The sequence below is a fragment of the Pygoscelis adeliae genome, unplaced genomic scaffold, assembly GCF_000699105.1.
Source record: "Pygoscelis adeliae isolate BGI_AS28 unplaced genomic scaffold, ASM69910v1 Scaffold38, whole genome shotgun sequence".
Classification (NCBI taxonomy): Eukaryota; Metazoa; Chordata; class Aves; order Sphenisciformes; family Spheniscidae; genus Pygoscelis; species Pygoscelis adeliae.
The window spans coordinates 13,615,024-13,628,075 of NW_008825614.1; the positions used below are offsets into that span (position 1 = coordinate 13,615,024).

At 41.7% G+C, this 13,052-nt stretch overlaps 1 protein-coding gene across 1 annotated transcript in view; it reads right to left on the minus strand.

Moving 5' to 3' along the window:
• Window positions 1-13,052, minus strand: part of DGKI (diacylglycerol kinase, iota) — a 126,157-nt gene that overhangs the window by 27,558 nt on the left and 85,547 nt on the right. Inside the window, exon 26 of the mRNA XM_009332926.1 lies at window positions 1,855-1,880. Within this exon, the coding sequence (XP_009331201.1) occupies window positions 1,855-1,880 (26 nt within the window). The remainder of the gene's footprint in view (window positions 1-1,854; window positions 1,881-13,052) is intronic.

Below are 13,052 nucleotides of genomic sequence, written 5' to 3' on the forward strand. Positions count from 1 at the left end.
TTTCTTATGGGAGAAAGGGAAGAAAGGGAAGGAAGAGGCTATTCAGAGATGTTTATCAAACCTGAAAAGCCAGACCCTGGCAGCAGATGGTAGATGGCAAGCAGGAAGATTTTGTGAAAAACTAGAACAGTATAAAAACAGTGGAAAGAAGGAAAGTATTATGACAGCAGGAAACACTAAAGTTTAAAGATATACAAGGAAATACATTTACACTGTCTGTTGCTCCATTAATAGATAAAAATGGAGCAATAGAATAAATGCAAGGGAAATGAAAAAGCAAGCGTAGTCTATCACTAACAAGCTTATGCACCGACAAGCAGCTTGAGTCCAGGTCTTGAAATAGTATATTAGAGGAAATGTTCTCAAATTTTTTCTAAGGGTTGGACAAATGGGGTATACTGTTAACTTCTTACAAGTCTCCAGTACTTTACATTAAGAAGCTGTGGTCATGGTAAAAAGTAGACGTACTATTAAACAAGAAAACTGCTGCTGGTTCACAAAGTCAATGAGCTGTAAATCACGGGAAGTTGATAGGGTACACCAGGAAATACAAACTGTATACTTCTGCCATTCTCATGCTCTTATTTGTCAGGGGATCCACTGCTATCAGACACTAGGAATGGACTAGATGGGCTAAATATATCTTTGGTCTGACATGTTTGTCCATTTTTATGACTTTCTTTATAACTTTCTTTACTAAGAAATGACACGTCAAGGAGATGGAAGAGAATTTATTAATGACGGTACATTTGACAGCCACTATACTGGACTAAAAAGATCTTGACTGGAGTCAAGGACAATGTAGGCAGGTATCTAACTCGTCACTCCACACTCCAAGTACACATACTTCAGTGACATACTTCCAGGCTCAGACCTCCTTACAACTCCATTTGCAATAGTCCTAACTATTCCACATCTGGATCTTTCTTGAATAATACTTACTGTATTGTCCAGAAATTTTGCTGATTGTGTAACTGCATACAAATTGAATGCCAGAAGAAAATAAATATTTTTCTTTTGTGGTCCAAAGTAATTTTCCAGATTCAGAGCTACATGATAAACTTTCCCCTCTCAGTCACAATTTTTTTTTTCCATTCCTTGTGCAACTCTGCCTGTGCAATTACCACCTCACTTGCAGTATGCCTTTGGATTTCAGTACCAATGCAACCATACTTTAATGTACTCTAGAGGAATATTTATACCACCTAGCTCTAAGCACCTAAGTTGGTCATAGTTATTAACCAGCTAGTTACTGCAAACTCTCTCTTTAGTCCACAGGGAAAGATCAGATCCTTCAGTCTCCTTCAGAGCAAGTATATTACCATAACCTGCAACTCTTGCTACTCAAGCCATGAGATTTTTATATGTAAAAGCTCCTAGCAGCACTAAATTCCACACCATCCTACTAAACTGATTTTAGTGTTAACCCAAGATAACTTGGGTTCAAGCCTTTAAACACAATCCACTCTCTCTGCTACAAAGGTGCTGTCCTATAAGAGTCATAAGACATCAGCTCCTCTTCATGAAAACCATATATCGTCCTTCAAGCCCACACAAATTTTTTCATAGGTGGAGCCCTACATAATTGTGTGAATAAATTGCAAATGCTTGCAATAGTTCAGTTTGCTTGAGCAAGATTCATTTTACAAATAACTCAACACAGGCTTAACTTATGCCAGCCCCAACTAAACGAACAAGCACTTGATGTCTAGGGGTGAAAAAAGTTTGGACAACATCAAAGTTTCATTTTTATAAAGCCATTTTTCTCCACCACAACTGTGTTAAAACACCGCTTACAGCTAGTCTTTAGTCTCATTTTTAATATGCTATTAGTATCTATAAAACACATCTTACCTTGATCTTCTGAAGAGACCGGTGACCTGGAATAAAACAACAAAGTCCAGTCAATCTTTGGTATGGAAAGGCCACAAATAAGATTCAATGTCACTGCGGGAAATAGAGTATAGAGGAATTGGAAGGTTTTATTCTTGGGCTAACTTAGAAGGGAGGGCTGGAAGGCATCTGACAAGAAAAGAGCAGAAAAGGGCAGAGACAGAGAGCAGGTTCTGCAGACCAGAGTGGCTCTATGGAGTCATGTCCATAAGACAGCTGGCAGCTGCACTGTTAAGCACTCATGCCAAGGGTTTCTGTAGGTACTTGGCAAAGAACTTATCTACTACTGTTACTGTTGGAAATAGCTGACGTTACTGTTCAGAAAGTCCTGATCCTTCAGAGATTATTGAAAGGACCACAATTAAGCGTGGGCCAGGAGGAAACCTCACAGCAAAGGATGGTTGAGGATATTATAGCTTCAGAGGAACTTGCAGTCATTAAGGTGGACGTTTTTCATACCACGAGTCAATGTGGTGGAGAGCACAAAACCCTAGTCATAATTAATACCAGTTCATGCCATCTTCACAAAAGCAACATAAACAGACAAAAAAAAGTCTGGACAGATATAAGTACAGTAAAAAGCAACATAACAGCAGCAACACAAGAGTTACAGGATTCCCTAACCACTGGCTTAAGCCTCTGATAATACTGCAAGAGAGTGAGGGGTGATAAAATGTGAGGGACCTCTCAGTGCCCCTGCTGATGAACAGAAGGGCTCCACTGAATTCCAGAGATTTGTGTCACAGCTCCCATCACTCAGGATCACACTCCTCATCCTTTTGGTCAGCACCCACAACAAAGGAACATAAAGAGGTGTAAAGTTTGGGCCCTCCATTTTTCTCTTTGCTGCAGTAGCTTGGCTTAGCAAAACTGGGGCTAACTGTACAGCCAAATCTGGGATGTGCCTTGGTTATTTAGACCAGATTGACAGCACAGAGTGGATTGAACCATTGCCTCAGCACTTCCCCAACAAAGATTTTCAACTGCGTATATAGCCTTCCCACCCAGGTAACAAGGAGTTTGTTCCTGCAGTGAATGGGACAACTCATGCTTCCTTTCCAAGATATATTTAATTTTGCACCAAGGTACAAAAAACAACAAATTACTAAAGATTTAAAAATGTTAGTGTTGCCAGCAAACAGATCAAAGCTGACATAAGAAAAGCAGCCACAGAGGGGTGAAGGGAAAAGAAGGAACAAAGAGGAAAAGAGCACATGTATATTTAACTGAGTCAGCAGGGGCTAGGGGTTGGAGGGGGGGCAGAAAGGAGGGTTAGAAACCCTGGATTTAGAGGAATAAAGGAGCTGAGGAAGGAGTCATGATCTCATTCCATAACAGAGGACTGAAAATGAAGGTTGAGGGATTATAGGACATCAGAAGCAGATATGCAAATATGTAGAGGCAAACAGGAAAGATGGAAAGAAAAGAAGGAAACTTTCCTAATGAGGTATGCAAATTTTTATTTTTAAAAAAGAGAGAGATTTGCAAAGAAAGAGAGGAAAGAGTTACAGCACAGCTGGAGCAATGGTCACTGTGAAAGGAAAAAATGTGATTGCCTAATTAAAATTCTGACTGTGCAAGAAGCCAATGTGTCTGTATGGATCAGAATTAATTAATCCTCTACTCCCATTAAATCCTCTGATTGCTGCTGAACATCCTAGGCATGTATCCTGCTCTGCTGCTAACGAGGCCAGCTCTGCCCTTGCACTTCAGCCATGTCTGTGGAAATACAGTAGGAATGCAGGTAACCCAGAGGATTAGCAGGCATCACTAGGACTCTGTCCCACTGCTTTGACCAGTTAGTTACAGGCTTTCCTCCACAACCCCCAGCAGAAACCCTTCTGAAGGTCAAAACAACACACAGTGTTTCCTGCAAGGTTAAACAGTGCAGAATGGGCCATATCAAGAGGTGCAAATTTTTCAGAACTTAAAAATATTTTTACACGCAGGAGTAATGCCAGGTTCCTTAGCTGACGGATGCTGACTCTCCACCCGTTGCTAATGTAGTATCCCACAGCATCAGTAGAATTTATTCCTTTGTTTTGTTTCTTAATGGCACAGTTTCATCACCTTTCAGATCTTTATGTGAAACAATAAAATAAACAGTACAGATTATCCTATAATTTGGCTCTTCTTTATGCCTGGTAAAACAGATGTCATTAGTTCTTTAAAGCATCAACAACAGGAGAAACACTATTACAATACCACCACCTTCTCGATTAAAACATTGACGGGAGGGATGAAAAATATGTTTGTGCATATTTAGTGTGCCCAAAATTAGTATGTATTTTACAAAATACTACCGCCATGTACCTTTGTTGCATGCCTTGAACACAGTGGTTTAACAGTAAGAAATCTAACAGGTACTACTGTTGCACCTAGCAGTGTTTTCATTTGAAAGGCTTCATCAAGCATCTTTTGGAACTGTGTAGCCTGGTATCCTGAGAAAACAAGGTTTATATAAATCACAGCATCTTGATGTGTACGTATGCACCTCTCTGCCTCACCCTAATAAAGTTTGAGCTTGTTGACTCATTTCACCCACCATCAACAGAGGGGTTGGAGAGCCAATTCCTGCTTTTAAAAGGAAATGCAATAACATAAGCTCAAACTTTCTGACGTAGCTGTGAAGCCACAAAGAGAGGTTTTGAATATCTCAGCCACAGGAAAGCCTCAATGAGAGCTTCCACCATTGGAGATACCAAAGGTTCAACCACAATAAACTAGGCGTCCTTTGTTCCACTACTGACATAAAGTGTTTTGGCAAAGAATGGAGAGGACTTACAACATTCTCCTACAATTTCAGGCCATACATTTTAGCAGAGGGGAGGTTTTCCAAACCGTTCAAGTACTGGCCTAAATGCACCAAGTGGAGTCTTGCTTGTAACTAAAATGTAAGGAAGTGACGCTGCTGGAAAGTCCACACTAATAGTGTTGGGCATTTTATGCATTGTCTGGTCTACCCCATGCTTATGATAGGCTCTAAGGGAGGAAAGAAAGAAAGTCTAATGACCTGCTCTAAACCACATACACTCACTCCTCAGCCACAGGGGGCTTTCCTGACAGTAAAAAAATCCAGTGGATGCTCATATTTCCGGTCACACATCTTTCTCTCAGGTTTGCCAGAAGTGTGAGGGATATACTGTGGCAGCACTGGTCACCAGACAGGTGTCCTGAGAAGGGAAGATTCTCAGCTGCTAACATCCACACAGTAACCATCTATCTAGCGCCTGTCAGCTGCCCTCAGAGTGTGATTCTAGCTGTGTGTTTGTCAAAGAAGCAAGTTATCATTCCCACAACCTCTGTGCCTTAAAAAAAAGAAACAAGTCAGAGATACTTCAGAAGAACTAATATGCCATCAAGATCTGTGATCCCACCTGGGTCAAAACACTTTGCCAAATGAGATCTTGAAGAGATTTTAATTTGCTTAAACAAACCAAAACAAACACCCAAAACCTTCAGAAAAAGGTTCAGGCACTGCAATATCCTGTTCTTGGCCATTTCAGAATGGAATCACTTATTTTTCATATTAACCGTTACTTGTTTCTGGTTTTATCTTGGTGTAAAATTGTAGAAAGAAAGGCTCATCACCCACCCCCCCTGCTCCCAAGAGAGTAAATAAAGACAGGCCAGATTGTCTGTGAATGGCTACATTTCCAGAATCATGAGATTAAATTAGCTCTTCCACCAGCAATGCTCTTTTCCCATGCATAAGTGTGAAAGGGAAGCCCAATTTAAAATATTTTCACCAAAGGCATTAATCTGACTTTTCCCCTGATTTGATGGATGCTTTACGAAGAGCTATTGCTGTAGTGACTAGTTAAAGGCAAGAGAAATACTACTATGACGATAGGGAAGGGGATCAGAAGGGAGGAGGAGGGAAAGTATGTTATCACCTCCATTTGCTTTCCATGCTGTTCATACCCCTCCTTTCGCTACAGGTCTTGCAGTAGTGTTCTCCTCCTGTTGCAGAGTAGCAAGCTCTATTCAGAAGAGGTAATAGCACTTGCGAGCCTCAGTCTGCAAGGGAAAGCTGCACGTTGCCTGTTCTACCATTCCTTATGCAAGCAAAGCAGTACCTTTTGTGCCTAACACCAAATGCACAAGGATCTCCCAAGAAACGAGGAACACACATTTAGAAATGCATAAAATAGCCTGAATAATAATGTAAAAAACCCCTACTCATACATTCACTAGGTGCTTCCAGCAAATTGGAAGATGTATGATACTGAAGGCGTGAGACATGCCCAACTAAAACAACACTGTGCCTCAGAGTTAATGGTCTGATCCAAAGCTCACTGGAATTTTTCCACTCACTCTTACAGGCTTTGGATCAATTGCTGGCAAAAATCTAATCCCCAGTATAGCCACAACAGCCTTCGGTATCATACAAGCCTTCCCCAAAGAGCCAAACACTCACAGCTGTTTCCAAGTGCACTCTCCACTGTGCAAGCACTAGATTTATTCAGCACTGGAAGGGTGGAAGAGGGAATATTCATTTCTAAGGAGGGAAGGGCAGGGACTGTCACAATTTCAAGCATAGTCAACTGAGGCTTAGGAACCTAGAGAAATACAGCCAGCCTCCAGCAGATGAATTCTAACAAAATTTCAGCAAATGGGTACATTATTCATGAAGACAAAAGCCTCTGGAGAAACAAACCCGGAGCTGATGTAAAGCAGATATTTTAATCAATAAACCTGTAGCAGAAACCATCTGCACCAGGTCTATTTAAAACCAGCCATTTACAATTTAAAGGCCAAATAACAATCTGTGTGCAGCAATTCTGCTGGTTTTTATGACCGTTCCCCTTTTTCCCTGCTTAAGCAATGTATTTCTGCAAACTTTCTAATTCAGTCTGACAATAGCTGCCTGTGACCAGGGCAGGGAAAGAGAGCTTTCAGATTAAACCCATTCCTTCTCATTTTGTGTGTACATCTCTTCAGAACCGAAAGTGGCATCTCTATTGGGATTTATTCCTATATTCTCTGATTGTAATAGAAGAAAATTTTTAGCACATGAAGTATTTTTAAAAGAAAGGTGAGGAACCCCCCTCATTCAGCATTCTGTATCAATGCCTCTGGGACTGGTGAGTCCCCTGCAGCCCCAGCTGCAGACAGTGCCTCATATCTTACTGGCAGAAAGGCAGAACTGCTTTTTCCCCTGATCCCTCAGCATCTCCTACTCGGAGGCGCCCAATAAGAGTTAAAGATAATGCTCAGCCTGGGCATCACCATTTTCTGCCACGGCACTTGATGAAAAATAAAAGCCTAAGAATTACTGAGAGCTCCCACACACTTCCACTTTGACCCTATACATGCCCAATTTCAGAGTGACCTTGACAGGCTGGAGAAGCGGGCTAGCAGCAACCTAGCAAGTTCAACAAAGGCAAATGCAAAGTCCTGCATCTCAGGAGGAATAAACCCATGCAACAAGACAGGCTGGGGGCCTACCACCTGGAAAACAGCTTTGCAGAAAAGGATGCAGGGTGTTAGCGGAGCACAAGTTGAACGTCAGTCAGCAGAGTTCCCTGTGACAGTGAAGGCCAATGGCATACTGGGCTGTGTTTGCAAGAGCACAGCCATAAGGTAGATGGAAGTGATTTTTACCCTCTACTCAGCACTTGTGAGACTTGAGAACAAGACAAACATTGACAAACTGGACTGAGATCCGCAAAGAGCCACAGGGATGGCGAGGGCATATGAAGAGAGACATATGAGGAGAGGCTGAGGGAGCTGGGTTCATTTAGTAAGAAGAGAAGGCTCAGGGAAAAATCTTATTGCTGCCTTCAGCTATCTAATGGGGAGGTATAAAGAAGACTGAACCAGAGTCTGCTTGAAAAAAGAGGAGGAGGAGAAGCAACAGTCACAAGTTAGGACATGAGAAATTCATATTGGATATTAGGAAAAACTTTTTCACTATGTGGATGACCAAACAGGGGAACAGGTTGTACAGAGAGTTTATTGAATCTCCAGCTTTGCAGATATCCAAAACTTATCTGGACAAGGCCCTGAACAACTTCATCTAACTGGACCTATTTTGAACAGGGGTTTGGATTAGATGATCTTCAGAGGTCCTTCCCAACCTAAATTTTTCTGCAATTCTATGAGTCTCTGCAAAGCTTTCTGCTTTTACTATCCCAGCTTTCCTGTCATTCTTTCTTCTCAAATATTTCTCATAGACAATGGCCATACTGTCTCACACACGTGGGAAAATGCTGATCAGCAATGCTCCCTGAATCTAAAAAATTCCATTCAAGTTACTTATTATTTTGCAGAAATCTGTTTGGATATGTCCTGTTAATCTGTAACAACAAGCTGGAGAGACTAATTTTTTCTAATTCTGCTAAAGGCAAAGATCAGCACTTCTTCTAGCATCTCTGTAACTTCCTTCTGCAGCCTCAATCTCCACCTGCACGTAAACCATTGCCTCAGGCTGTTCACAAGCAGTCCAACATACAGGAACATACCTTGGAGCTTCTTAGGAAAACAAGGGCAGCTTAGATGTATTCCTTGCTGTGTCTCAGGCATGTCTGTGTCCCTTATATTGTTCCATATCTTTTCTCATTACTGTCTAACTTTTTATCTCTTACCATTTCCTCTGTCCACTGTAGAATGCTTTAAGTGAAGGCTTGGAACACCACAATGTTCCAATGCTATACATGAAGTTGTACTGACACCCAGAGGAGTTGCCTGGGAATTGCCGCTTAACACGGGAATAAAAGATTTTATTGCAAAATCAGATGTAAACCCAAACATGCTTAACCTTGATTTAAAAACGAAGAAAAAGAAGAGGAGAGAGAGATGTTCTAACACGTTCATCTTGAAACAGGTAGTTCTACCTTGGAATCAAGGTCAAAACATGACCTAAGAAAGCTGGCTTGTTATTTCCTTGAAAAAGAAGGTATTTCCAAATGACCAGCAGGATCACTGTAGGGTGATCGTGGGTTGTTTGTTGTGTTTTTTTCTAATACTTGGCCTGTCTCTTATCACCACATAAGACCAAAGTATCTCAGGGGGAATGTAAGACATTCATTTTGAAGAGGGCCTGATAGAAGCTTCTTTGAAATGCTATTCTTCCATTTCCAGATTTGAATTAAATCTTCAAAATCCTCACTGACCTACCTGTCAATTGCTTGATGAATTTGGGGATAAAAGGCAAGGGAAAGGCAGTAGCTGATGTGGCTCTAACCCAAAAAGAAATAAAGCGAGATCTAGCCACACCATGTAATACTTTGGCGAAACAACAGACTGGATGTCAAAGGACTGGATGCTGTTTGAAACAGCTCTTTATTAAAAAGACCTGGGACAGGGACTAAAGGGGCTGGTTGTATACACTGCCTTAACATCCTACACGAAAAGCAAAAAAAGATGTTAGGCACAATCAGGTAACAAAACATCTGACCTCTTTCCTCAACAACGGATCTGTGTACTTTTACTTTTTCCAAAAAAAGATTAACCCAGAGATCATTGTGCTATGACTTTAACTTTTTATTTAACCCAGAGAAAGGAATTATTTTGGTAACGACAAAGCCATGACAGCAAGCACATCAGGTATACTCTGATTCAGAAGTCACATCCCCACTTGGCCCTCGGGATAGATGGAGATGGAGCACATCAGCTGCTTGGTATCTCAAGACACCACCCAAATAGTCTTAGGCCAGTTTGGGTTTCTAAACAATCTAGAAGCTACTCTAAGTGGCATGTTTGTTATCACAAAGCAAACCAGTGACTCCTGATAAATAGCCTTTAGTGGTTTTGGGAGAAGAGAGACTGAAACACAGGAATCCCTCAGAAACAGATTCTTGCAATTATGTTCATAAACGTGGCCTGATTTTCACAAGTGCTAAGCACTAAGCAACCCTCGCTTGCTTGCCATCTTTTAAAAAAAAAAAATCACCTCAGCTAATGTGCATAACACACAGGTCCTAGGGCAGAGCAGAATTTCTGAGCTGTTTACACTCCAGCTATAGAGTAATTAATGGAGAATAAAACTTGTAATGTGAGTTTCAGATATGGTTTTGTGCTGCGTTTTTAGGTGCCTGGCACAGAAACAAGAATCTAGGAGTCAGGGTTACACTGGCTCCAAGCCACCTCTGGCTCTCTGATTTCAGCTCTTGGCATAATTTAGCCAGGTCCATCTGTCCATGCTTGCCCATGGGCGGCAAACACTGCCAGGAACCTCAGCAAGGCTATGTGTTACGGCCCTGCTCCTCATGTACTTCCCTCCCATGCACACGCCTCTGTGCCAGAACTGCTAAACGCAGCTACCAAGACAAAGCTGTGGGTTTTAGTGTTCCTCTCCCAGCGCAGAGGAGCAGCAGGCAAGCAGGGACAACTTTTCTCCCTCCACATTTGAATGCTTTTAAGCTTTCAGATGATTTTCCTCTCACCTGAGAAATCCTTTGGCAGGCATTTTAAGAAGACACAGCACCTTCTACACCCTGACATATAAGTCCGCAGCCAGGGGACTACGACAGGCACCCTAGACATGGAAGGGCAAGGGCAGCTCCCTGCAGAGCAGCCATGCCAAGACACAGAGCCTGGGGAACGTGCTCCCTGTCCCCCAGCAGTTCCCAGGTGAACCGGAGAATTTCTCCCCAGCCAAGCACACTAAACCCAGCCCAGGTTCACAGGTCCTTTCTGTTTCAAGCAACATTCTCCAGAAGAAATAAACCTCTTTCATGCACATCTCCACCAAGCAAAAACAGCTCACCAATATACTTTTCAAGCAGCCCTAGTGAAAAACCTCGCTTTTCATTCAAGGAGTCAGGTGAAGGCTCATGTCAAAATATTGCTCCCAGACTCATCCAAACACGCTGAACTTTGTGGGTCTAAAATACTAAATTGCAAACCTCAAAAGATGACCTATTTTCACACGACTATGCTTTGCCTCTAGCTTTTTGTTGCATGGTATTTTGTCACTTTCCAGTTTCCAGCCAGAGCTGAAATCCTAACATGCAGATATCTGAAGAATTAGAAAAAGTTAGCAAAGGTTTGACTTTTTAGAGTTTAACATTGTCAACTCAGGCAAAGTAGTACTTCTGTGTGATAGTCTAGAGCAGTTATTTTACCAAACTACATTTCTATTCTCTTTGCAAGTCTGTTAAACCAGAATTTAGGAATATGAACGGGGTATCCATAAATACAGTCTGAATGCATATTATGAGATGTCCTAGTGTGAAAGCTTGGACACACTATGTATTCCAATGTGTGTGTTACATATGTACAGGACTGTGTTTCATACCTGTCCCCTGAAGCTTATTAGTTTTGGCTTTGATAAGACAGCTTGGTACCGAGTGAGAGCACATTAAGAACCAGTCTCCTCTCCGAGCAGATGGCAGCTCCTTACAGCAGGGACAGAGCACATGGACACAGGCTTGCTATTCCTGTGCAATGCTCAGAAAACTAGGACCAGGATGGGGTTTTTTTTGTCTTACTTCAACTTTTACAAATAAGTAACAAGTACACATGAATACAGACACATATTACCTAAAACTAAAAGCTTCACTTCTTTTCCAACTTTTATTGGATGGGAAGCCTGCCGTGCTAGAGGATATTTACCCTATATTTATAACAGTGCTTAAAGCAAGCCCAGAAGAATACAGGCCCAGAATCATCCTATATCACACTGATAAACCTAGCTAGCCCCTCTTCCCATGCCTTTAATGCCACTGGGGGCCATGGGTCTGCTATTTCCACTCCGTAAAGCTGAAGAGAGGAATATTTACATTCTACAGTGGCATCACCAGCTCCACTCTCTCCTCTACCTTTCTCTTGCCAGGTGCAGTTACCACATGCCTGATGCTTGCAGGAAAGCAGCAGGCCCTTAAGATCAAATGATCAGATGTCATTTTCTTTTGCCCAGCCAAACGGAAAACAATGGTACAAGAAGTGACTGTCTTGATGTGTTCCCCTGCCTTCTTTGCTGCAGAGCTGCTTTACTTCTCAGTGCAGATTCTGCTTCTCAATCCAGGGGCTAATGTAAGCAAGGCAAGGATGGAAGCAAAGAAAGGGAAAAAGAAAGACTTGTAACAAGAAAAAAGGAAAAATGAAAGGACTCTATTACTTCTGCCTTGGCTATCAGCCAGAGAGTGGAAAGCAGATTTATAGCTGTTATGGTAAACAACTTAAAGAAAACCAAGGCACTCAGCTACCTGTACTCTGTCAACATCAATTTCATCCTTTAAACACACTCCAACAAAACAAACTTATATTCCACTTGGAAAACTCTTTTTCATCCCCTTATCTACTGGACTTATTCAGAAAGCATTTTCAAGCTAGGTGGTAGTTGACTTTTTCAACATCCAGGTAGGTAGGTCCCTTTGTCAAGCACGTGCATATTCTGTTACTTGAAATCACCCCAAGGAGAAGAGAGCTAGACTGTTTGCATTTCTCTTTTGGAAAGTGGGATGCCAGTCAAGAAGCAAGATCTCTCTAAAAGCGCCAATCTGTAGTCTCATGGTGTGTGGGAGTGTTTTGTATGTCACTGTCTGCCAAAATAATTTGTCAGCAGGGAGAATTTCCTCAGCTGTTCATCAGGTGTTGAGATGCTACAAAATCATTAAGAGCCCTCAGAATGAGGGCTCGGGGGCAGGCGGGTGGGAAAAGAGGAAGCTAAAATTCCACCCAGTCCACTCTGGGGAGCTACATTCTGAATAATAGAATTATTTGGTAATAAGTACTGATGAGAAAAAAAAACATCCTACGGGATGCCGTACAGGATGTACTCTATTTCTGCCACATATTTAAGGGGCAGAAACACAAACCCACCTCATCAGATGTGCCTACTGTTGTTAAAACCCCTTAGCAATTGAGCACCTCAAATAGCAAAGGCTGGAGACTTAATTCTGGAAGAAAACAAGCACTATTTGCATTGCATTCACATACACAAATAAGGCCGTACACATGCAAATCTAAACCAAATTCTGATTTCTTCCTTTTCCAATTACGGTTAACAAAAGCAGAAGTAAAAGACCATGTCTTAAAGCTCAGTACTACTGGGAAAGGGGTTGCCAGAAGGATGTGAAAGTACCAAATACTAATGACTGTTGCAGAAATTTTAATAAGTAAAAACCATGATTTTTCTACATCCCAGTTCTCTGTAGATAAGGACAGACTTTGGCAGTAGTGACATAAAAATTCTACTAATTAACAGGGAA